Source organism: Charadrius vociferus, unplaced genomic scaffold (assembly GCF_000708025.1).
Source record: "Charadrius vociferus isolate BGI_N301 unplaced genomic scaffold, ASM70802v2 scaffold82, whole genome shotgun sequence".
In the NCBI taxonomy this organism is placed as follows: Eukaryota; Metazoa; Chordata; class Aves; order Charadriiformes; family Charadriidae; genus Charadrius; species Charadrius vociferus.
In genome coordinates this window covers 1,252,568-1,278,229 of record NW_009647401.1, presented here as the reverse complement: position 1 = coordinate 1,278,229, position 25,662 = coordinate 1,252,568, and the positions used below count along the sequence as shown (strand labels likewise).

The 25,662-nt window shown below is 42.0% G+C and overlaps 1 protein-coding gene across 1 annotated transcript in view; it reads right to left on the bottom strand.

The window, feature by feature from the left end:
• Window positions 1–25,662, bottom strand: part of RSPO3 (R-spondin 3) — a 64,223-nt gene that overhangs the window by 23,127 nt on the left and 15,434 nt on the right. Inside the window, exons 2-4 of the mRNA XM_009880147.1 lie at window positions 6,324–6,515; window positions 4,667–4,813; window positions 2,072–2,269 (exon numbers count right to left, since the gene is read on the bottom strand). Coding sequence (XP_009878449.1) covers window positions 2,072–2,269; window positions 4,667–4,813; window positions 6,324–6,515 — 537 coding nt within the window. The remainder of the gene's footprint in view (window positions 1–2,071; window positions 2,270–4,666; window positions 4,814–6,323; window positions 6,516–25,662) is intronic.

Sequence of the window (25,662 nt, the reverse complement as noted above, 5' to 3'; positions counted from 1 at the left end):
GTGAATGGGACAGACTTTTGTGGATACTGAGTTTATAGTGGTGGATTTCAGAACATTAAAAAAAAATGGCTCTCTGACACGAACATATAAATTCCAAGGGCATGGGTAGATTTGGAACAAAGGTTCGATCTGCCTGCATTGGTTTCAAAGGAATTATCTACTAAGTGTCAAACAGGCTAGGTTATTGTCTACAACTTGCTCAAAAGGAAGAAAAAACCCCACCTTTATGCACATTGCAGAAAAAAAAAAAAAAGAAAAAGATTCATGATTGTGAATGAATTCTTGTGGTGCACAGTATTTTTCAAGTATGGTTTGGCTCAGACCCCGCAAAATAAGAATTGACAGTAAAATGCGTGAGTAGTTTCTTCTACAGTACTTACTACGCAGGAACAACAGGCATTTCTCAAAGAGAAATGTCTTGTCCAATCTGAAGAGACTGCCAAATTGCCATAAGCAAATACAAAACATCATTATCACCTCCAAAAAAAACCAGCTTCACAGTTCCAAAATTACAGTTCAGTACTGTATTTTTTGCTCTGGTAAAATTAGCTTTGGTAGACAAAAAAGGACACTTCCCCCAGTTGCAGTGGGCTAACAAGAGGCTGTGTTTCAAGTTGTGCCACCGTGCAGGAGCAGAAGCAAGCATGGACATTTTGGACATAGATTCTAAGCATTAGGGAATTCATAAATAGCTTGCCTTGGCTGCTTCCCTGAAGCAGATACACCTCTGTACCTCTTCAAGGCACTGCCTGACACAAGGAGGAGGCGGTGACATCTACTCCATAGGTTCCCATAAATCAGTGGCTCTAGCCAGTTCTTGGGTGAGGGGGAGAAGGCATCTGTATCTGTCTGGTTCACAAGGTCCTCCTTCTAACATTATTTCCTTTCTCATGAGGTACATCCCCAGGGAACAAGCCAGCCTTCAAAAGGATTGCAAGCTCCAACCCCCTTTAACCTTTCCATAAGTAATCTGCAGCAACCCTAGAGATCATTTAGCAATGGAACAGTAAGTTAGTACTTGGTACCAACAGCTCATGCTGGCTCACAGATGTTCATACAGGGGGCAGCTGCTCCACCTGTTCCACTCATCCTCAAAAGGGGTGAAACCTTGCTTTTGAGTTGGGAGGAAAGTGGGGAATAGAAGGGATGGGGAAATGGGAAGGATAGGGAAAATGGGAGGGATGGGGGAAATGGGAGGGTTGGGGTAAAGGAAATATTCCGTTGACACTCCTGTGCCAAGCAGAGTAACTGCACCGGGGACAGAGCAAGTAACTTCCCCATGGCAAGAAGGGGAGAAAAGGGAACAACAGAACAACAATCTCTACTGGGTGAAATTTGTATAAATTATTATTTCGTAGACTTCTTAAGCATCTCCCATTCTTAACATGTGGGATGCCATTCACTAGGTGCCGTGATGGGGAGTAAGCCAACGAGCTGGCTTGCGTGGAGGGGTGGTTCTGCTGGCACTCTTGCTTATTGGCTGAAACCAAGAGGAGCTTCCCTTGGCCGCCACGCAGTATTGTGGTCTTTCTCCCATGCTGGGACTCCATGAGCCAGCTGCAGATGGCAGGATCAGGCCACATTGTTCAGCCAAAGCTAGTAAAGAGTTCAGGCTGTGAGAGAGGCCACAGTGCTGCAATTGCAAGACTTACAGTCTTACCTGTAGGGAAGCATGAAATAGGAATTGGTTTGGAGTAATCCCATGGTTGAAGTGTGAAACTTGGCTGCCTCATACCCAACAAACAACTCCCACTATGACATCTTTCATGATGGATCTTTTTGTTCTGAGCTCCACATGCAACCCCTCATCTTGGCAGCTGATTCAGCAGAACCAAGAGAATATGCTTTCCCATCCAGCCCACCCTGTCCTCTCTAGATCACACGAAGCGCATTTTTTGAGCAGCGTTAGGACTTTATTTACTCCAGGCAAGGTCACAGTTCTCTCCAGCCCAAAGAACACCACATCAAAGGGAGCTTTGGTGAAGCCTGCAATTGAGGCCTGGGAATTCAGATGTGAGTTATTAAACAAACACAATACCAATCTCATATTATGATGATGATAACGTAGTACCTTTTCCTTCCTTCTGACATCTCTTTCTTTGTACAATACATTTTCTGCTCTCGCTTGTAGCTGGGCAAGGATTGCCCCTTGCTGACGGATGCTGTACGATCTCTCTGACCCTTACTTCATTTCCTCTTTTGAAACCACATGTTTTTCCTTTCTTTGTGCAAGGGCTCCATGGACTCCACTCACTAGCTTCACAGTGCACTGCAATAAACATAGGACAAGCTGAGCCTGGCCAATATCTTTTTGTATACACAATGCATATGCTACATTCATTTTATTCTGCATCAGCCAAAAGGTGGCAAAAATTAATGGAATTAATCAGGATTTGCAGCAGTGAGTTGACAGAAATTGGGCTGCTGAGGATACACTGCACAAAATAATGTCAAATAATTATGTCTGTTACTATTTTGTACTCGCTGTTTTGTAATTCCATTCCTGAAACGGGGCAACAACAACAACACAATTGGTCTCAATGAAATCAGTTAGTGGGCCTTGTTCTGAGGTTGTTCTGGTTTTGTGGAGGTATAAATCCTTGTAGCTTCAGTGGAATTAAACTTCGGTCATGCCTATGTGAAAGGAGAGTGAAGTCATGGGGTCAGGCTGCTGCAGCTGGTCTCAAAGCTATTGAATTTGGAAATCAATTGAGTTATATAGGACCAATTGATCTCAAAAGGCATTACATTAAGAATCAAGTATCTTTGGTGACCTGCTGCTTGGTATTCAGCTTAAATAGTTAAAAAGCCACAATCTGTAGCATATACAAGCTGTAAGTAGGCAAAGCAGAGGAAAATTTGGGTTGGGGGGTGCAAGCTTTTCAGAAAAGGATGGGTTACAGTTTCTAAACCACAGTGATCTGAATGCGCAACCTGTACTGTTGGGAACTCAAAAGGTGTGCAGCTGGACACTTGTCCAAACAGTGTAGACAAAAATGGGAGTAACCTTGGAAGCTTAAGAACATGCTTTTAATAACTCTCCTTTTGTGCCGTCTCCTCAGTATCCTTCTCTTGCAAGAAGATAGTAAACATTTATATTTACTTTATGTTCACATGCGTGCTTAAGACTATAAACCACTGCTGAAGAAGGAAAGACTTCCAGACACTCTATAAGGAGGAATTTGTAAGTCAACATTTTTCCAGCTCCAGAATTTACTTCCAAATTTTTCAAAACCTAAAAATATAACTGGCCTCAGGCAATCTCTGAGCCTTCCTCCAGTGAATTGTCATGTGGGTCATTTTGTTTTTCATATTACACTGGAGCTCTCCTGTTAAAATAATTGGCCTTCACGTGCACAAAAAGGTTCTGTTTTTCCTCCGTAGCTTTAAATGGCTTTTCCTAGTTGAGACTGACTCATTGTTAAAGCAGCTAAGTCTACAGCACTTGGAAACAGCCATCAAGAAACAAAAACGATCCCTTGAATTTCTTTCAAAGATGAAAGTCTTTGCTTGAAAATAAAACTGTAAAAAACCATCACTACCACCTGAACTAATATATATTTGAGAAGGAAAATGCCAAACTACTGTACATTATTTTTATTCCTGCATTACTTCCCCTCCAAAACACGCCATGCCAGGGAGAGCTTTGTGCATGATACTGTGGGGGAGGAGATTTCCATCACAGCCAGACTGCGCCTAAGTGCTCCCTGGTTGCTGGTGGCTGAAGAGGTTACCGCTTCCACCACAGTTCACAGCCCTCAGCCACCACAATTCACAGCCGGCCTACTAAAATAAGCTAAACCTTGCCACAGCTTCGGCATGCCCATGGCAGGGGATGTCAACTGCAGCAGCCCAGAAGCAAATATATCACTCGTTCTGCTTTCAGCCGGAGGGGTGGCAAAGGGATGGAGCACACAGTTAGGTGTGGTGACCTCCAAAATTGCCCCAGTGTGAATAATTGGAGCTTGTGAGTCAGAGGCTGGAGAGATACAAAAGCAGGTCTCTTCTCCACAGCCAGTGAGTCACAGGACCAGTGTTGCCAATCTCATTCCTTCAGTGACAGTGCCACACTATTTGGCGTTTTATTTTAATCCTCACTTTCTGGAGTCAGGTGATGATGCCCATATACCATTTGGGGTGTTTTGTTTTTGTTTTTGGTTTGTGTTTTTTTTCCGCCCTGAATGTTTTAGTTTCTAGCCTTCACCTTTGTGAAGGTATGCTTCAAAATGTTGACGCACGCATGCTTTGAAGGCTCAGGTAGTACAAGGGAGCTAAAGCAAAGCAGTTAGTGTTTTAGTCTTTCAACTATAAGTGGGGTCTGGCTCAGGATTTTTGAACCTTTGATGTTAGCGGTGCTGCATAACACCATAACAGAACAAGCAAGAGATGTATGTCATCCTACCTCAGGGCAGACCATCAGGCTGTATTTCCTGAGGCAGGATTGTCCCTAGCGTCAGGTCTGTGTTTGTGGGGCACCTCTTGTGAAATAGCAGAATTGGGAAATACCTTGAGTTTGTTGTGCTAGGGAACACATCTTGTGATGCAGAACATTTGCATTTTAAGTTGTACGTCCCTGGTGGTGTAACTGATCTTGCAACTCATGCCCTCCTTAGATCCTTGCTCTCCTGTGAGAAAACCAGGCAGGACACGGAGGGGCCAGACTTACCGATGCTAGTGCACTCCATCGTGTGATTGTTGGCTTCCAGCCCATCAGGGCACTTTTCAAGGCACTTTCCACTGTATAAGTAAAACCCACTTTTACACTTTGTGCAGAAGTTTCTGGTGAAGCAGGTATCACAGTCAGCTTTACATTCTGAAATGCAAACAGTAAACAACAATGTTGTTGCTCTTTGCCACGAAATGCCATGGGGTCTCTCACATATACCAGAATCACACAATTCTAGCAATGTTAAACAATCTTCAAGGGAAGCAAATTCTATTTAGCTCTTCTTCGTGGCCTGTACACACAGTGAGGCCAGCCACAAGTGACCTTGGCGTGAGTGAGGGTTTAATAAGGATGGCCTGCTGCAACACGGCCTCACACTGCTTGTCTTCTTGCAGACCTACGCAAACAGAAGACAGAGCACAGCCCATCAGAATAGCAATATACATCTTCTGCCCTATACTGACAGAGCATAGGTACTAATTAACCCCACGGGGCACAGGTACTGGGCCAGTTCCACACTATCTATCTCCATTCATCCAGGAGAAATAATAATATGCCAGCATTTAGAATCTGCTTAAGACTGTTTAATATCAACATCTTTTTCTGTTTCAAATGAATCCTTGACGTTCACTCAGATGTCCTCTTGTATTTCATGTATTCTCTATATGACTACCCAAATTGACATTAGTGGTGTATTTCCCAGTTCTCAGATATTTTTAAAAGAAATACATAAAAACTTGTGTACGGCACAGCTCATGTCTGATATGCAAGGCCACACACTGCTAAAAAGTGAGCAAATACTTTACAGTGTCAAGTTACTCTGTAAGATTTTACTCTGGGGTCTGTTCATTAAATAACTTTTATTACCAGGTTAAAACTGGGAGAGTTGCTTGGCCGTCGCTCTTATGTTTTTATATCACCTGCGGGATCAAAAACAGTGAATTCAACAACAGAAAGAGGAGTGGGGAGGACATTGTGATCTTTTCCAGTTCATTTATGGTTCAAAATACATAGTGGGGTCAAAATGTCGCCTGGGTGGTAAAGCAGAGAGTTGGGTACTCCGTCCCCCAACCCCAAGGCAACATGAACCGCTAAGTTCCCCCGAAGCAGGCTGAAACGTGGCCAGCTGAAACTCGTCCAGCTGCTACAGGCATTTAGAGGACTAAACTCAGTGTGAGACAAGCTATAAAGAGACCAGGGCAAACCGTGCCTCCAAAGAATGGCACCTGCCATCTTCTCTCCTTGTGGCAGGGGTCAGGCAGGTAAGGGCAGTGGGTTAAAAGGTTCCAGCCACCGAGATTCAGCATCCCTCAGTTCCCTCTCTTCGGAGCTGCTGCTGCTCCTTCTTGCTGCCGTAGGGCAGTGCCTGGCACCCACCGGTGCTTCCCTTTCGCATGGTGGTGTAGAGGAGGACACCATCACCTGGATCCTGGTCAGGTCATTCATGCAGAGCCAGGACCCCTGAGCTTTAGGCCGTTTTGTGATCTTTCACCTTAACTTCTTGCTTGGGGTAATATTTACTGCACTAGTATAAAAGAACTGAACAAATAAAGACACAGCCTGTCCGTCTGCTTCTCTGTTGACTTGACTCCTGAGGGGACACAGCATTAAGAGAGAACAAACAAATCCATGCGCTTCCCCTTTCCCCAGCACTTACTTGCACACTTATTAATGTCAGGATACCGTGTCCCATAGTATCCGCTTGGACACGAGGAAAGACATACTCCGATCTGTTTCATGCCAATCCTCTCCAGAACAAAAAAGAGCCTGGGCTTACATGACAGGCATCCGTTGTAGTCAGAACATGTAGCACACCCTCCTTGGCAACCCTGGCTCACGTTGGGATGCACTGAGAAGACAAGCATTAAAAAAAAAAAAATAATAAAAAAAAGTGAGAGAACAAGATATTAGACAAGACCATGAAATAATGCTTCGTCTGTACTTGGAAGGGTGGGCCATCCACCTCTCTGACAGCTCCTAAAGATTGCTTCATTTTTTCTTGTGTCTCTTATGACCTGACATTTCATTTCAGCGATTATTTCATCTGCATAAAAATGAGAAGCTCAGCTGATGTACTCACATCCTGCAGAAACAGCTAACAGCAAATTATATTTGAAATAGATGTTATGGAACAGCAGCATCCTAGAGAACAGTTATTTTTATTTTAGTTATTTTCAGTGGCTTTTCTGTCTCGTATGCACTTGGCTCAGCAGATAAATATGTGTTCGCTTATCTTTGCTTTTCCTAGCTGGATGATTAAAAATCAACCTAGTGTATAATTTCCTTCATTTACTAAATGCCATTTGATTGAGTTCTGCTGTGTAGGAATATGCCCTCATAAGATCTAATGCTAATTTGCTTTAATAAAAAGACACAGGAGAGCCATCCTTCTCACCCTCCTTCCTTCCCTGGAATGTTCTCTCTGGCCTGTTTTTAATCTCTAACAATTACAACCTGATGTTCAGACTTAACTGTGGCATTTACCGTGCTCCAGTCCCAGCATGGAGCATCGGTAGGATTATATTTGCCTTTAAATTGAATTGTTCTAATTCTTCAGACAAGGAAAGGAAAACACTCACTGCTTAAGACTATTCAGTTCTTCTTTAGGGACTTGGGGGTAGCGGAAAAGAGGATGCTATTGCAGACTATCTTTTTAGTAGCAGACATTAATCAGTGTATTACAGATTACACACGATACTATATTACACACTACATTACACACTATACTAGAGCATAGTGTGTTGCATCTTCCTGTACTTCAGAAGTTGTTACCAAGTCGGATCTGAAAAATAATTAAGCATCAAATAGCTCCAGACCCTGTGTCCCCTCTTTTTTGGCCTCATCTTGTTTGAAAAACCCAGGCATTTTTCTAAGTGTGAGCTTTCATCTCTCAACCTGAGACATCTGGTTATATTTCATATGTAAGAGAAATCCAGTCCTCATTTACAGTTGTAAATCCTATTTTTAAACACTATTGGCTTCTGTTCTGCCTTATCATCAGGCCAGTGATAATTTTATAAATATGCACGTGCCACACTTTGATTGCCTATATTAGGTTTTTTATTTTATTTTTATCTGCAGACACTGCTAAATAGCTTGCATATGCAATGAACTTGCTTTTGTCAGCTCCCTTCTGTGGATCCAAGAAGGACAGATCTGGCAGACCAGAAGCCCGTACGAATCCATGGCTTATAGGTTGAAAGCCACTCTGCTAGCTCAGGGGAGCTTGCCTGGTACCAGGGAAGTTCAAGAATACCTCTGTACTTTGTTCACTTACAGTTTTGGCAGAAAAGACATGGCCCATGAATGGGAAAAGTGCTCCTCTATACTCTGAGGTTTTGATGACCAGTCCCGCAATCTGAGAAACCTCAAAGGGAGTTCAAGTTCATTTTTCCTCTTTCATTAATAGAATGAGGAATGAGGGTTATTTCTCTCAGTAGGGCTGAACACATAGGAGAAGAGCAAACTTTGGCCCTGCTGCGGACAAACAATTTCAATGAGAATATAAGAACCCAATTCTCTGTGCCTGCCGAGGTGCTCACTTCATAGAGCAACCTGGAGGAAAGTGTTTTTACCACCAGAACACACCACTACTATGAGAAAAAATGGCATTCTGCATAGTGGGAAGCTGCAACCCCAATTCCGTTAATCAGACTTACTTTCACTAGACTCACAATATACTGAGTGCTCAATAAATGTAGTGTATTTTTTTTCTGAGAAGATTCCAAAGATACAAAGTATATTGATTTTGAAATTAAGAGCCTGAAAAATTTGCTTTCTTTTTAAAGTTAAGTAAATGAAAATGTCCTTGTCTCTCATTCCCTTGTCTTGTGGCTCTTGTATGAAACTACTTTCAAAGGCAGACACAGTAATATGATCTAAAAAGCTGACATTATTTAAAAACTATCCATGGCTTTCCTTCATTAAGTCTGACAGGGGGAAGAAAAAGCAGCTGAGGTACAAAATATTTGTCATCAAAGCTGCTATATAAAATATGGATGATCAGTTTTGACGGGGAACGTATTATGTGTGAGCACCTGTGACACGTCATTATGAATAGATTCTTTCGACACAGAAAACATTACATGCAACTGCTCCGAGGTCAAGCTCTGTGTGTGAGCCCTTGAGACAGGCAATACTTTATTACCGAAAGATACTAATTCTCTATAGCTTAGATCTATTACATGGCCGATTTCCATCTTCCTTTTAACTCCCGAAGTATGAAGTATAAAATAAAGTGCACTCCTAGCCATTTTCACAATTTCTGCCTCCTTTCATGAATCCCAGATACATGTTATACAAATAACACGGAAAGAAATGAAAGCCTATAGTTTCAAATGAAGAATCATATTGTTAGTATTGCAGAGCATGGAATAAGTTAAAATATGTAAATCAAGCTCCATTTAAAGGTTGATTTCATGCCATGTTATAATTCAATGTGTGAAGCAAAACAAGCTCCTGTTCTTGGAAATGCACAGAGCAAAAGTCCAAAAGTCTCGTTGAAAAGTCAGAACTGACATTTTGAATGAAGAAAGATATTTCTTCTCTTAAAAGCTATTAAAGGGATCCTTTTTTGATTGTCTCCTATTGTGCCTGGCATTTCTTTGAACCCTGTATTCATGTGATGAAACTGTCTCTCTTTGCACTTGCTCTCAGTGATAGGTAGACCCTTATTCTGGCTCAGGCAAGAAGAATAGCAGGGACAGCTGGGCGCTCCAGAAATTGGTACTGTTTGAAAGCACAGCACTGGGCTTTGTCATTCAACCTGGGAGAAAATAAACAGTGGAGGAAAAATATTCATGTCTAGAGAATGAGATAGCATGTCTGAAATAAGGCATCTCCAAGCTCCAGCTGAAGATTTCGTTCTCATTACCGCTCAGCCTCCTCCCTCTCCGGTTCAGACTCAGGTGCTTGCCTGATCCCTGCAATGTAGGGGCCGGTCCCTCCCCTCCTGCTGAGGCCAAGTGGGTTTGAAGGGATTCCAGAAGGAAATGGGGCAAACTCAGGCTCTGAAACATCTTTCTGCCACAGGGAGGGAACTTATAACTGCTGGGTACAGAACTGGCCCTTACTATTCCTCTGTCATTGCAGCGAAGTATTAGTGCCTGCAGATCTCAAGCACTTCAGCAACTGCACACCATAACCACGAGGAAGCAACCAGAAGTTTTACCCCTTTTTTTTCCCCATATCAGACACTGTGATCTCAGAGTTTAAGTGATGTGCTGCAACAAGCTGGGAACATAAACCCCAGCTGGTGAAATCCAGCCACAGTACACCTGGTGTAAGCATTGCTTCAAATTTCGATACTTAGGTCAACAGTAGAAATGGGTAAGTAATGTATTTCCACTTTAAGAAACGCTTTGAAGACTACAGGTGAAAAAGCACTAGGAGAGTGCAGACCACTCCTGTTAGCCACAAGTTTTAGATGTGGTAAGTGGGGCAGAGAGAGGTCCAGACTCCTGGCAGAGGGGCAGGCGCTGTGGCCTCATGGGTGAGGCACCGGCTGCAGAACCAGAAGGTCTGGGCTTCAGCATTGCAAATAGGTCCAAGAAATGCCCTCGCTTATAACCACTCAGTCTTTGGTGCTACCTGCTCCATTATAAAGACAAATAGAATGAAACATAAAAAATTCTCCACAACCCTCGGAACTGACTTCGATGAGGATGAAGTATTCTATGCATGGGCTGTTAGGAGCAATGTCTGCCATTAGAGATGACCCTACCAGCCACTGAGCAGTCTGCCCTCTTGTATTCAAACGCTCTTCGAGCACAGTGAAATCCTAGACACTCAAGGATGGAAACTACAGCACAACAATGGGCAAAGAAAGTGGTGGGAGCACAGAGACCCACGGACAAGTTCTTCCCCAACTCTTACACAGGTGTCAGCCAGGCCTGTTGACTCGTCAGGTACAGAGTATGTATGTGAAGGCTCGTGACTAGCTTTAGGTCCAGAATCCATCCCTCTATTTTTCTTTATATAAAACCTAAATACTGGAGATCAGAGAAGACACTAAGTTAATCTTGAACTATTCTCTTCCCCTGCCTGGCTTTAAGCCCTTTTTGGCTTGGAGGCCTTTTTTTGTGCAAGCTGTTTGTGCAGATATTAGTTTTAAGCCTCATTAGCAAATGAAATCACTGGGGATTTTCTTTTCTCAGAATATTTTCCAAAGCCCTGCTCTGGAAACAATGAGTTGTGGTCTCTCTGTTAAAAACAGAAAGTTATGGACAAGGAGATGAATTCAAATCTGAACTTTCAATGACGAGATGATAGGAGATTTTGATGGCATGCATCAAATTATTTCTAAAGCCTTTGCAATGAAATTTTTCTATCAGTTTTACTCTATATATAGATTAAAATTTATGGGATCAAAAAAAGAAAGTAAGAAAATGTAGGAGGAATCCAGGAGGGCATATATCCTGGCAGCTAGGGAAAAAGCTCAGGGTAGAAGATCCTTTGCCCATTTGCTGCAGCTGAGGTGCACTGTCTCATCACCGATCTTCAACAACAAGATGTCCATTTAGATGCTCGTTCTTGAAATGGATGTGCTAGACAAATGAAATCCATCCCTGCTAGAGAGCTGCTGCTACTCCTGGTTTCTCGGGCTTGCGCATTCTCACAGGAAATATTTTCACAGCAGAGCTGCTCTGGAATTCAGCATCCCCGGTTGGGCTGCTCCTCGCCAAGAGACCCAGGCCCTGCCTCAGCTTTACCTACCACGTGGCACCCATGTGGCACGAGCCCTTGTGGTGAAGGGAATTTGGGACGGGATGTCCCATGGGTTCTCTTGTCGCTCGATTGCTCTGTGCGTTCGCTGGCGTTCATTTCTCTCTCTCTCTCTTGCCTGGTGTGAAGCAGCTGCCTGTGGCAGTGGCCTGAAAACAATACTTCATGTAAAGCAGAGCTACTCTTAATCATGCGGACCGTCCTTTAGGCGAACGCAAACAGCATTTGGCAGTGAGCTCTTCTAATGAGAAAGTCATTAAGGAATTCAGTTTGCAAACCGCAGCGTATTTCCTCAGACTCTTTTTTGGACAGCGTTTCTCTGTGTGGAAATGCATTAGAAGCAGAACGGACAATGGTGGGGCAGAAACACGGAACCAACGTGCAGACAACATGCAGCGCAGGGCAAGGAGAAAGCCCAGGAGTGGTGGGACAGCACTGGGAGAGCAAGTACACGAGTTTGATAAGCTTGTGTTATCACTGCTAAATAGATTGCCAGCCTGGGCCAAGATGAAACCTGAGCTCAATCTTGCACGCTAAGCTCCACTTGATCGCGTGGCCTTAAATCACTCACAGGGGAGCAAGGGACTTGACGTGTCATGATGGGGCAGAAGCTAGGGTCTGTAGGGAAGATAAACCCATACATGGCAAATGCTATATTGGATTGTCCATAAGTTTTCAGGGATGCAACTGAACCCGTGGTGATACCTGAGGAATGGGGATTCTCCATCCAGCCTCCCCTGGATCTACAGGACTCCGAGGTGGCCTTGAAAGAAGAGGCAGCCACAAAAGGAGCAAAGAGGAAAAATCAGTCTAAAAGTCAACTGTAAAAAGCTTAACCTCTTCTGTTTCTCTTTGTGATTTGTGCTTCACAAATACTTTACAATTTATTTCTAAGGGGATTGTAACTCCTCCAGAGATTTGCCTGACTTCAATTTTACTGCAGAGCATTGCTGCATTCTATGGTACAAAACACATAACAAAGATCCTCAATTGTCCTCCTATGTTTTGAAGGAAAAAGATCCCATAAGGACTGAAAAAAATTTCCTCAAACATCTGCCTGGCTTGACAGAATATTTTCCTCCTCAAGAGGCACTTCCCATCTGAGGGAAGAGAAACCAACCTATTTTGTTCACCAAATGTCAACAGTTTTAAAAAGCAACAGAAACATGAGTATGGGACTGTCCCACAGTCTGAGGGAGTATCCATAACCATTCTGTAGTGATATCTATGAGCAAGGAGGCCCTCAGCCCAAATGGCTAAGATCTCACTGGGGAATGCCTCATCATTATTAAACACATGTCTGGCAAAGTGATCCTGAAAATTAAGTATACTGGCTGCCAGAGCACATTTCCCCTGAATTTGGTTAGAAAAAGCATCAACAGGCTGAAGAATCTCACCAGGGGTGCGGAGTTTTATGCAGTCTCCTAGCATCTTCAGCACAACAGAAATCAGCCACAGCAACCACAAATGGCTCCTTCTCATTCCAGAGAGTTTTGCAAATAACTGAAAAATTCTTTTCATGGAGAGAGAAGGGAAATTGCCTTTTTTTTCCCACGTACTATGGAGCACCACCAAAATTCAGGGATCCAGGAAGTTTAACCAGTATAGGAACCAAAGAGGATTCCCAAGGCAAGTTGCCTTAAGCACCCTGGTAGTGATGGTAAAGGTAGGACCAGGTCACGCAATACCCTCTCACATCAAGTTCTAAATCCTATAAGCAACTACAGATCTTACTTTTAGAGTCAGCTGTAGTTGTTTCCAAATACCCAGCCTTCAAGACTATACTTTATGAATCTTCTCTAAAAATGGAAAACTAAATTACGTTATCTCCTCCTTATTGTCTAGATAGGAAGACCTGTTACAGAAGGGAAAGTATGGGATCTGTGAAGAGTAGTCACCTAATAGTTGTATAACCCACATATCGTGACACTTGTCAGACTCAGCTACTTGCAAATAAAGCATCTGTGCTAAGATGAAAAAAGGAGGCATGAGTTTTGGAAAGAGATTGTATTTGATGCACATATATTTAGACAGTATTTTAATACTCTAATCCTGCAAGATGCCATCATGAAGCTCCCCAGTTGATTTTATGCTGTTCGTACGCACACAGAGCTCTCAAAACAAAGTTGTCAATGTCACTGTGACTCCCATGATTCCCCAATCTCTTCCCTACAAGAGGTGCATACTTCTATCAGGTAAAAAAGCACAGCTTTATATTGCACGTGCTCATTCTTTGAAATATGCAGTCTTTCTGCTTGATTTTCTGCTTGATGCTGGCGTTCCATCTATCGTTTATGTGTTTCTAACAAAGCTCATTGGTGCTCAGGTTGTTCTGACGGCAGCAGAGCCTGTGTGTGTGTCCCTCCCGCCATTTGCCTCTCTGTTTTGTTCCTTTAACATACTGGAGACTTTTATTGTTGCGTATTACACAGATGCTCGTGTACTTCCAAGCTGTATAAGGATCACTCAGCTCATATTGTCAACATTACACAACTACAGTAGCATTTGCAAGTTTCTTGTTTCCCACAGGGTCTTTTGAGACCAGAGTTTTTCTCTCAAAGTTTTGTTTCAGAAACCACAGAAAGAACAGCAGGATGTAACAGATTTTACTTTCCATGCTGGGGACTAGGGAGAAGGGTTTAGACAGCAAAAGCCTGTAATCCCATGTCGAAGCTATGATTTTCTACTACCATGTTTACAGCATTAAAAAATTAATAAGCCAGACAGCAAGCCAGCCCACTGCCTTGGCGTTGCTCAGATGTGCCTTTGGTCAATTACTTAATATCCTGTCAATTTTGTATATTTTCCTACGTGGAACTGATCAAAAGTTTGTACTGAATGAAATAATTTTTTTCTGTGTAACGATTAAATTCATACCGTACTGAAGCTGACTAAAAGCCCAGAAGTTTGTTGTTTGCAGTGGAACTGTTCTGGACGGATGCCTGCAGACACCAAAGGGGAACCTGTCTCTTTAAATTCAAGTCTCACATCAAGATTTGAACACAGAGTATGCATACTAAGGAGTATCACAGTGCTGGAAGGTCTCTAAAAATTGTTTTCTACAATATATAACAAGGGGAAAGTCTGATCTGAAATTTTCGTAAAGGAAAAAGGGTAAATTCTTCAGGCTGACCAGACTATCCATCTGTCAGCGACACAAAATACTGTCCAAAATTCCAAGTTTAAATTAATGATTAAAATACTAGCTCTAGTGACTGCTCCTCTGCTGTAGTGCTGTGCAGTGATGCATATGCTATCAACACTCAGCAAATGATGACCCAACTATTTTCACCCTTCCCTCATGCCACTGGGACCCATGCCAGTCTGAAAAAAAAAAAAGTCAAAGGTTTTTGAGTGCAAAGCATGAACAGCGTGATATGAAATCAAATTCAACTCTGATGGAAAACAGACAAGAGACTTCATCACCAGTCAGCTTGGGCTCACTGACAGAAGTCCTGGCCCACCAAAGTCAACAGCAAAACTCCCGTGAAAAGGTGGGGGTGAGGGTTTCACTAATTTGTTAATCAATGTTAGGGTACCCCATGGTTCGGGGTACAGTTATCTGATTTTTAGAGCGCAATGTGATTGGACAGCCTGTTTCAGTTGGGCTTAAGGAATAGGATGGGTGAGATTTAAGTAGGCATCTGATTCCTGAGAAACTGGCTCAGTTCAACAGCTCCGCATGTCTGGCTCCTCTTGTGAAGTAACTATGAATGGCACGTAGTTAGGGCTTGTTTCATCACCCTTTCTGCGCGCTACCCTCCCTTTGAAGTCTGAGCCTTCCCCTCCCAACCGGCTTCGCCACCTCACACGCTGACCCACATGAAAGAAATTTAGCGCTCACACCAAGCATCATTCACTTCCCCAAAACCGTAATACATCTAACATCACTGCAGTGCTACACAGCAGGCAGTTTACAGTCCAGCTAAAGCCATGCTAGGAAGTATTTGAGCTGAATTATTGGGGTGCTGGTGATGAAATCAAGGCTATCGTCCATTTTGTGCTTAAGCAGGGATAGAGTTCATTTTTCATGTGGTGGTGTACTGCCACTTCTCTGAGGGTTTGCACACCAAACAGCTCAGTTGATTGCAAGAGAAAATGAATTGAAATTAATTAAAACTGCTTGTTGTTGGGTTTTGGTTGTTTTTTTTTTTAATGTGACATCTGTAAAAGTACGTTCTTTATCCCCAAACCAATTAACAGTATAACGCTGACACATCAAACTTTCCAGATAGTTAAATTAATTGAAAGCTTATGCACAGGCTGTATTTGAAAACAGAAACTTCAGACTGTGCGGGGTTGTAGTGACTATTGTATCCAGTTGTTGCGCAGACCAGATCAGCTGCGGGCAGCCGCGCAGGTAAATGGCAGGCAGTGCCATTATGACCTCAGCAGCCAGTAAGCCAATCAGCCACAGCTTTCCCTTTGAAGCTAGTTTGCCTGCAGCAATCCTATTGGGTGCATTAGAGTTACAAAAAGGTCCAGGCAGAGGCCAAAATGCCCTGTTGTCCCCTTGCGGCCACCTCCAGCGTAGAAGGCATCCCCCATGGCTGCTGGGTCAATGCAGGATGAAGTCAGGTCACCTGTAACCACCTTCACCTGCGCTCTTCCCACTAAGAGGAGCCCCATGGCCACCACCTCCCTTGCAACCTAAGGCTGAAAGCTGCCAGGCTGCTCCAGCCTCTTGAGGATGCCCTGAAGAGGATGTGCAGCAACTGGGAAATCAGTGTAATTACTTAAAGATCTTTATGAATGTTTTGCTCTGCTCTGATGTCTGCCCGTAAGGATCACATCTATAAGGGATGATGGGAATACTATTTCACAACGATTTTCAAAAGTGGGCTTCATGCAAAATTGCTATAAAATGCAAAAATTTATGAAATATTCCACAAAAAATTAAAAGACAGTGTGTTTCACTTTATTGAGAATAGTTGGTTTCAGTTACTTGAATAAAATTTTGACAAAATTATGTCAAAGCTTTTTTACGATATATTTCTATTTTTAAAGAGTGATGTGTTCTAATGGAATTTTGTTCTGTCAATGATTGTCTGAGGGGCTTTAGTTTGAAATAATAATAGCAACAATGTAAAGGTGACAAGGAATGGTAAGATATAGAATTTCAAATTAAAAGGCAGTTCTAAAGTAAAAAAAATAAATAAACACCTATTGACAATACCAGGTAAAGAAAAACAAAGTTATATAATTTTCTATAAAAGCAAGAATTAAATATCTAGGAAATTTAGGGTTAGAGTTATGAGTGTTATTAAACATTTGATAGAAAGAAATATAAAGTCAAAGGTTTTGAAGACACTTTAGTGTTTTTCTACAACAGCAAAAAAATATATAAAAAAAACCCTTATGTGTCTTTAAAGCCAGTTTAAAGTAAACTGAAGACACAAACATTTGGAAAGATTAATGGTTAATCTAGGAATTATAACTTTTAGGGATGACTGGCTTTATTTGTCTGATATGTTGTTTCATATTGCTGATGCACATCCAGAGTGATATCTGACACTTTTTATGCACAATTGAACAAGTGGTCTTACAAATAAACTTTTGCTAAAGTATTTCACCAATCGCAATGGTAGAAGTCACATAATTCTGGCTGGATCACAGCAGCATCCTGAGGGCACATGTTTAACCTTACTCTGCACGTCCAAGTACAAATTTGTGAGACGCCTCTTCCTACCCAACCTGCTGCACAACAGAATGATCCATTTGCCATTTTGTGGCCTGAGAGCTGCTTTTTCAGGTGTTGGATGCCTTAGCCAGCTTGCAAAATATCCTTGGCACTTTGCAACAGTGCTCCGTTGAAGAACATTTTTCTAATAACTACAGTAATGAGGAAGAGAAGACTGTTCAGTTCTGTTTTGTCACGCTGTAAAATAATTAAGTTAAGCTGATGCAGAATAAATGATAGAAATAGAACCCGTTACTGCAAATAGAACTGTCTAATGTAAGTTATACCAACAATTAGTTAGGCTTCGGTGAAAACCAAACATCCCCTAGATATTAGAAAAACATGAAATCACAGCAGTTATTTTTAAAGCATCCAATACGATGAATATTTGGCAGCTCGACTGGTGGCTAGTGGCTTGCGGCACCGCTTGGTTGGGCTGCCATGAGACAGGGCTCGGATATGAGAAGACCGCAACAACACCACTCCAAATGCTGGGCTGCTGCAGCAAAAATTGTGATAAAAAATGACACAAGCAGATGCCAAAATTCAATAAGTGAAAGGAAAGGTTGAACTGTGCCCTAGTATGAAAACATCCTTCTTAGCTGACTGCTCAACCTCATGGAGTTGCATGAAGCAAGTCAAGCAATTTGCTTTCACAAAGAGGTAGCAGTTCCCCACAAGTACATGCCCCTGATGGCAGCAAGCAAAATTGTACATAAGGGGATTCTGTCCTGGGGTAGAGTGATGGACCCAGTTATCAATCTGTAATCTGTAGACCGCCAGAGGTCTGCATAATGTTAGAAATGAGGAAAAATGATTGTGATGGTATGGGTTCCCCACCCCCAAAGCAAACATACACAGTCCAGCACAGATGAAAAAGAAACAAACAGCATGGAAGAAAATAAAAGCAATAGGTGAACTTTCAACATCTGGTTATTTTGTCTTTTCCTATACTTGAAACTCCCCTAACAGCACCACTGAGTTATGTGGTTTTGGAGAAAGCCAGGGGTTCTTGGATTTGAAGGTTGGTGAAGTTGTCTGCTTACAGTCCCCTTCTAGCACTGGAAAGTTAAAAGTATTAGCATCCACATTTTCAAACCCAGGGCCTCCAGTGAGACAACTAACCTCCCGCTTCATTCCTATGTACGTAACCTGATTTTCAGAGTGCCCGTGGAAGATGCAGATGGTCAGAGGATTGAAAATGCAGCTATTTATTTAGGCGTCCAATCAAGGAGTTGCTGCTTCACTTCTAGACCCAAACTTTAAAGTTTTGGCCTTGTCATCTTTGGGCTTCAATTTCTTCATCTGCAAAGGAGAAATGATACCTATCTCTTCGGAGCATTGAGGTGTTTAATTCATGGATGTTTACAGTATGTCCTCAGCTTTGGCTGAAATTCCTGGCTTCTTTGCACATGTAAGCCTTCATGTGCAATTCTGTTCCTGGCACCACATTAAACTTTGCTTTATACAGGATTCTCTCATATACATCAGATTGTTACGAATGCAACTACCGAGTCATGGGTGCAAGTGTGGTAACAATTTATTGTAGTCACTCGCGCAACCTCTCCATGCACAGATTTCAAAGGCAGAGTGAGACAAGTTGAGAAGCCAGTTCTTTTAACTTTCTGACTTCTGCTCTGTGACTGAAGAGATTAGATTATTGGAAAACATGCTATTAGCACTGGCTTGCGGCCAAAGGGTCTGCTATGCATTCTGCAAGGGGTGCTGTACTTGCTGTAAATTAAGGAAAAGAGCTGGGTAAGTTACTCCAGCAAGGAATGTTCCCTTTGGGAATTGTCCACAGCAAACGAGAGCTGTGGTTGGTGAGCAAAGAGCACCAGGGAGAAGAAAAATAACAAAAAAGGTCAGAAATTTCAGGGAAATAAAAGGCCCTTTTTCTCCTCTACACTGAGCACCAAGCTAACAAGCTTTAATGTTTGTTGATCCCTTTTACACTACTTTCTGCATACCCAGACCCAACTGAAAAAAAAAAAACCTGAACAATTACCATGTAAGCCCATGCCTAAATTCCTCCCCATTCGAAAAAGCACATCAGCATATGGTTACCTTCACACATGTGTTACAAACCCCTTGACTTCAATTAGACTTAAATACCTGATTAAAATTAAGGACACATTCTTGAATAGAGGCTCTTGTGCTTGGAGCAGACACATATCTTCCTGAAGTAGGCAAAAGCCTAACTCTTAACACACAAACTTTGAAAATAATGCCTTGAACTTCTCAGCCATTAACTAATCCAAAGTTTAGACTATTTTTCATTTTTTAACTTTTCAATATTTTTTGGTAATTTTGTGGTAGAGAAAATAAAATATAAAATATTTTCAACATAATTACTGTGTTTTCATGGTGTTCCAAAGAGCAAAACCATTATTCTTTTCTTCTTTTTTTAACGATTAAAAAATAAAGTCTCTTCCCTAATTCTGCAGATAAAAGCATAGCTATGTGAATTCAAAAGTACTACTTTAATTAATTAACTTTTAAAAATTAATGTTCATGCATTTTAAATCACTGCCATTATATCTGGGACTAAGATTCCTACAGTGCTTGGAGTTAGCAGCCCCGTTTCTTTGTGTCTCAGCAGAAGCCCCAACACAGATGATAATTTCATTGTTTTTTGAATATAAAGATTTTCAACTTTGAAATTATTAAATAATTTTATAAGGGGCTACTAAACTACACCCTGATGGGAAGGAAAACATTACTTTGATTTCAGGAAGAATCGAACCGGTGTCCTATAAAAGGAGAGATTCAAAGCCTGTTCATTAATCTCTAAAATCTTTTTCAGCTTAAATCTGCTGTTTACTGTGTAATACTTTCCATACCAACATCATACATAACACTCCATATGGAAAAACGCCAGTGCAACAAAGGGGTTCTCACAGAAAATTAGAAAGAGGTGTTCAAAGGGAAGCCAAGCAAAAAGGAGACCAAATGATCAGGGAAAATGATTACAAAGTTTTTTTGCGGACATGTGAAAAAGATAATAAATACGATTTTTGCAAACTGTATTGTGATTTCAACCATCCTTAAAAAACCCCAATAACATGATATAATCAAATAGCAACATCAGCAATAACAGTAAGACTCCAAACAGATGTGCAGTTCTGTAGGACCTGTCACTTTGTGGTCCTCGAGGCACTTCATAGCAATCAAGTAAGATGCAGGTCTGTGATGTAAGTCAACACTTTAGGGGTCATATTACCTTTCTCTAAGGTGACTGCAGCAGCTCTTCAACAACACTACAAGACAGGGAATGTACTGCCTTTTTGATAGCTGCTATAATCTGTCTGAACTGAGATATTTGGGGAGCCTCTGGGGCTGAAATTGTGACTCTTACCAGCAAACCCAGCATGATTGCTGTCGGCCTTATTCCACTTTGTATTGCAAGAAGGAGGCGTAGCCATCCCAATGCCCATGCTGGAGCAATAGCTCAGTACGAGGGATTGGATTCAGAAGGGTCAGTGCATCACCTCACTGCTGTTCTCTTCCTCTGAAGGTCTCTAAGCTTTCAAGTGCCTTGATGTTACATAATGCTTGAGAGCTGCTGGTGGCAGGTCGGGCACAGCCATGAGGGAAAGTGGCACTGGGATGTCTTCATGGTCTTCCCTTCCTTCAGGAACACAGTTGCTTTGTTCACAACATAGGAATAACACTGTGGTAGACCCTGCTCCAGTTCTTCTGTTATGACTTTATAAGCAAAAAACAGCTTCATGAAGAGCTACCAAGAGGTACACACGCATAGAACCGGGCTGAGATCAGGTACATTAAAACCTCTGTCATGCCTGTTCTTAGGGATAAAAAAAGCATAGTAAAAACTGCATCTAGCTCTGCGGAGTGTTTTCTCCAAAACCAGCCTTGCCTGAGGCGCACACTACGACAGCACCTCTTTGTCTAGGTGGGAAAAAATATTAGTCTGTAATTAAGCATTGCCTTTAAAATATTTGATGCTATAAAGTTATCTGCTACTGGAAATAAAAGTACAATGGATCAACAGTTGGAAATAGACGTGTGTGACTCTCAACTGCATTATCCAAAACAAATTTCAGAAAGCCTTGGTAGTTAAATCATTGCAACAGTCTCAGGGACGCAGTATAATCTCAGTCGCATGCATGCTTCAAGTAAGAGGTCAGACATCTTTCTAAGAGCAGACTGTAGCTTAACCATAATTTATTGCGCCAGAGAAAGGAACCATTGTGTGGGTCCTACGGTTTTTGCTAGGCACCTTCAGACATCCCTCGCCTCTGTACCCCTGGCTAGGGGCTGCGCGTGCTGGCGAGCCAGCCGTTAGTTAGCATTTTGCCTTAAGATAGCACCAGCAATATCATCGTTTTCTTACTCACAGTGAGTCGTATTATGCTCATCAATCTGATTCTGATGACATAAAAAAAGAGAATGAAATAATTGTAGATAAAAGCAAATAAAAATGCCATATTTTTAATATAGGGTGGTGATCCAATATTTTCATTGTGATTTGAGAACTACTTGCTTCACAGGAGTTTTCAGAAATAAAATAAACTTCAGTTTCCTTAAAACAAACTCCACATTGTTGCCTTATGAACAAAATTGGATTTTTATGTCTCATAAGGTTTCAATGTAGCATATCTGCTGGATGAGGCATCAGTGTAAGCAAACAGATGGTAGGAGACTTGTTGATTTTACCACGATATATTTGTGCAGATTAGAGAAGGGGAGAATCTCAAGAAAGTATCCTTTTGATTTCACATAATTTTCTCTTGCTGTGTCCTAGCCACTTGTCTAACGCAGTTTAACATTCATATGAAATTACTGGCAAAACAAAAGAAAATTAACAGGACCTTTTCATTTTTTACAACCTAAACATGTATCTAAAATTCTTCAGCAATAAGGTCTCTTCCTCAGTTTGTTTATTCTTTATATCAGAGGAAATTAAGAAAGAACTAATAAGTTCGTATTTTAAAGAGGATGTAAAGATGGAATGTTGTTTCATGTAAAAATGGAGTGAAATGATGGAATGCTTCTCCTCTTTCAAAAAGCAGGAGGAATAACAAGCCAAGTTATTTACTGTGTCTGTCTTTTCTGAACTACAGCATGGATTACACTTTAGTTCTTCACATTAGCATCCGGGAGGAGTGTTTAAGGTGCTGTCTTATACTGAATTTAGAGACACCATTGCCTTAAATAGCACATTCCCTCAGCCAGCACAGCTGTGAGCAAAAGAAGAAAAATTACCTTTATTATTATAGCCTCTCTGTTTACACTTTTCTTTCATCCCCATTGCACTGTGGCTCCTGCTCTGGAAGCATAGGACTGGATTCCCCCTCCCGCTGACCCCGGGGTACGCATTCACATCTGGGCTAAGTGGCTGTAAAGTTCTTCTCAATCAGGAGTTTCACATTCAAATTGCATGTGTTTATGCTGTAACTAACCATATGGCAATGGAATAGCAAATTTTGAGAAAAAAACGTTTTCATCATGATCATTACATTGTAAGATAAGTGGGAATGGCCCACAGCATCACAAACTTGAGGGGAAATTATATCCCAGCAATCCCCCTGAAATGATGTGTAATTAAAATAACTGTTGCCCTTGAACATTCAAGCATGACTCCAGAGTAGGAATTAAGAGCTCTGGAGGTTCAGTTCCCTTTCAACTACATTTTAGCACCTCTGAAAGATTTTTGTCTAATTTTAAAAATTAAGGTGCCTGCACTTAGGGACCCATGCCGGCATTAATCTCCTGTGGTTGTAGGCACTGAAGATTTGGCCATCCATGACTGACCCAGCTGTCCAGGCTTCTCAAGTATCAACATGGGTCTTGGTGGGTTTAACTCTTCTATGAACAGAGAGGCGGAGATCCCTGGGGCTTGGGGACACCAGACTTTGTAGACATTGGAGACAAACAGACACTTCTAGCGCTCGGTCCATCTCAGCTATCTTAAACTTCTGCCTAAGGATGAGATGGCCTGGGAATTGCCACGTAGTGTCCAATGACTAGCTCAATTGTTGGTGTTAATGCTTTCAATGCCTGCAGTTAATGGAGACAGTCAAATTATGTATTTGGGTCAAATGTCATCGTCCTGTAAAAATCACCCGAGTCCTGCCAAATTATCCAGTGGAAGATTTCTTTCTTAAGGTACATAAGAGGTCTGACCACATGGAATTCAGCAAGATTTGCAAGTAAGTGATCTGTGTGTCTTAAAATGAGATCACTGCTCTTGGCTGGTCTTAGAAGATAACTTATCCACCTCCTTTTCACTTTTTGAAAAATTATGACAATGCCCTCTTGCAAACCTGTCAAGAGGATTAATATGAAAAATGAACTGATATTTGTACAGGTTTTGAAAGGTGCATTCTTGCTGTTGCTTCTTATTGTTATTAAGGTGAATACAGTCACTTACGGGAGTTTTGTGCAGGTCAACTCCAGTTGCTCCCAGCTATCCAAGTCCACTAGCTTAGAAACACTCCTTACTAATATTCCTCTTCCTGAAGACACCATCTAGTCTGCCCTTTTGTAGCTTTTCTAGAGCATGAGCGTCTCTTCTACTTGACTTCCTGAAGCTCCCATATATATACACATGGAGGTACAGAAGATAAATCACCTTACATCCTACCTGACATTCATCATCCTTGCCACTGCCAAGCTCAGGACAGTTCCCTCACCCTCTCCTCCTGCTGGCTACTGGCTCTGGAGGTGGAAGAGTGTCAGCACCTGGAAGCCTATACACAAGTTCAGAAAAACGAAGACCCAAAGAAGACTTCATGGCTTTCTTTCTCCTGCTTTTGGACATGAATGACGTGGTGCAAGGCCAGACCCAGCCTGTAGTGGTCGTTCTCTGGCAGACAGCTACTAACTTCAGCCAAATGTCAGAGATGGCCCTGCCTCATCAGCACCTCAAAAAATGTACTGCACCCACTGGAGTCAGGCACATCACTGCCTATGCCTCGAGTCCACTTCATGCTTGGGAACTGGTGATAACAACACATTTACTTCATTTGTGCTGGGTACTAGCTGACCGTGCAGAGGTGAAGCTGGAGCAGATGTTACCCTCCTCTTCACTCTTGCCATCAGCCCAAGATCTGGACTGGTGAGGAGGCTGTTAATAACTTCCTTTGCCACCACCTTTCTGTTTAACTTGCTGAGGCCTGATTCAGGTGATCACAAGCACCGTATCTTCCCCTTTTCTTTATCTGGGAAACCTGCAGCACCGAACTTCTCCTTAAACTTTCATCCTTCTTCCCTGCTGTGACACTGAATCCAGCAACTCCGTAAGCCACCACGACCGTGGGAGTACCCAACAAGTCAGCACGTTCCTGCTTAGCAGCTCACATCCAGGTCTCCCAGTTACCCCGCTTGCTTTCATTTATTTCTTTAGTAAAGGTCTAAACTTGCATACAGAAAATGGTGACTCTAAGTTTGAAAAGTCAGATGTGGGTATGGAACTAAAATGAAAGGACAAGCAGCACAGATAACTCCTAAAGACTACCTAGACATTTTGTTTAAGGTAGGGGACAGGAAAGTAGACGGGGGCTGCCAGCTTGAAAAATTAGAAATGATGCCTTACATGCATTATTCCTGAGTATCAGACGTACCACCCTAGGACAGCATCATGAGTGGCCTGAATATGCCCCAAGCCTTTTTACTTGCAGGACCTAACCAGTGCAAGGTGGACACTGGAGCAAAGTCTCATGATCCATTTTTTACCTCTTCTGTATTGGAACTAGAACACTCTACTCACCACAAACTGACAATACATAATGTAATTTAAACGGAAAAAACATCAGTATCACCAACCTTTGTGGGAAGAGAAAATTCCGCTATGGTATGCACATGCACAGAACCTGCTGTCAACTGTGTTCCTAGAATATAATGTATTTTTTCTGCAAAGAAATTGGCTAGACTGTAGATGCATTTGTACGTCTTCATTCATCTCATCTTGTTGTAAACATGGTGATTCTTGATACATTTTGGGGTTTTTGGATTGACTTTTTTTTTAATATTTTTGGGGCAAACCAGAGAAAGGCAAAGAAGTCCAAACTGAAGCTCTGAGTACTTTTTCAGCCTGATACAGATCATTTAAAATATTGGTCAGGACAGCACACTCTACCCGTTGCTGTCTAGAAGATTTGCAAGCATGGTGGACACATTACAGAATGCTGTCTCTGCACTGATTATTTATAATGATAACACACTGACGCTCAAATTACACTGTGTTCTGGCTGCTGCCTTCTGTCTTGCCCTTTCCTACAAGCAGCCTAGTGGTAGGACTTTCATACACATTTGCAAAGCGCCTATTGCTGCAAACATTAATAAGAGCTATCACTTAGGAGCAGTTACTTACACTTTGTTTAATCTCTAATGGATTCTTCTAAATATTTACAGTAGAACAGTTGTCAGACCAAATGCTGGAAATTACTGGCAACTTCCCAGCAGCCAAAAAGGAAAGAGAAGAGAAGCAAAAAGGAACCCACTCGTTGCATTCTTCTGTGGGGTTTTAGTAAGTCAGGGTCTGCATTCTGTGACTTGGTGGCTCTGAGCGAAGATGGTCCAGAGAGTTGTGCATGCACCAGCCTCGCCTTGTGCCTCAGCTGTGTAA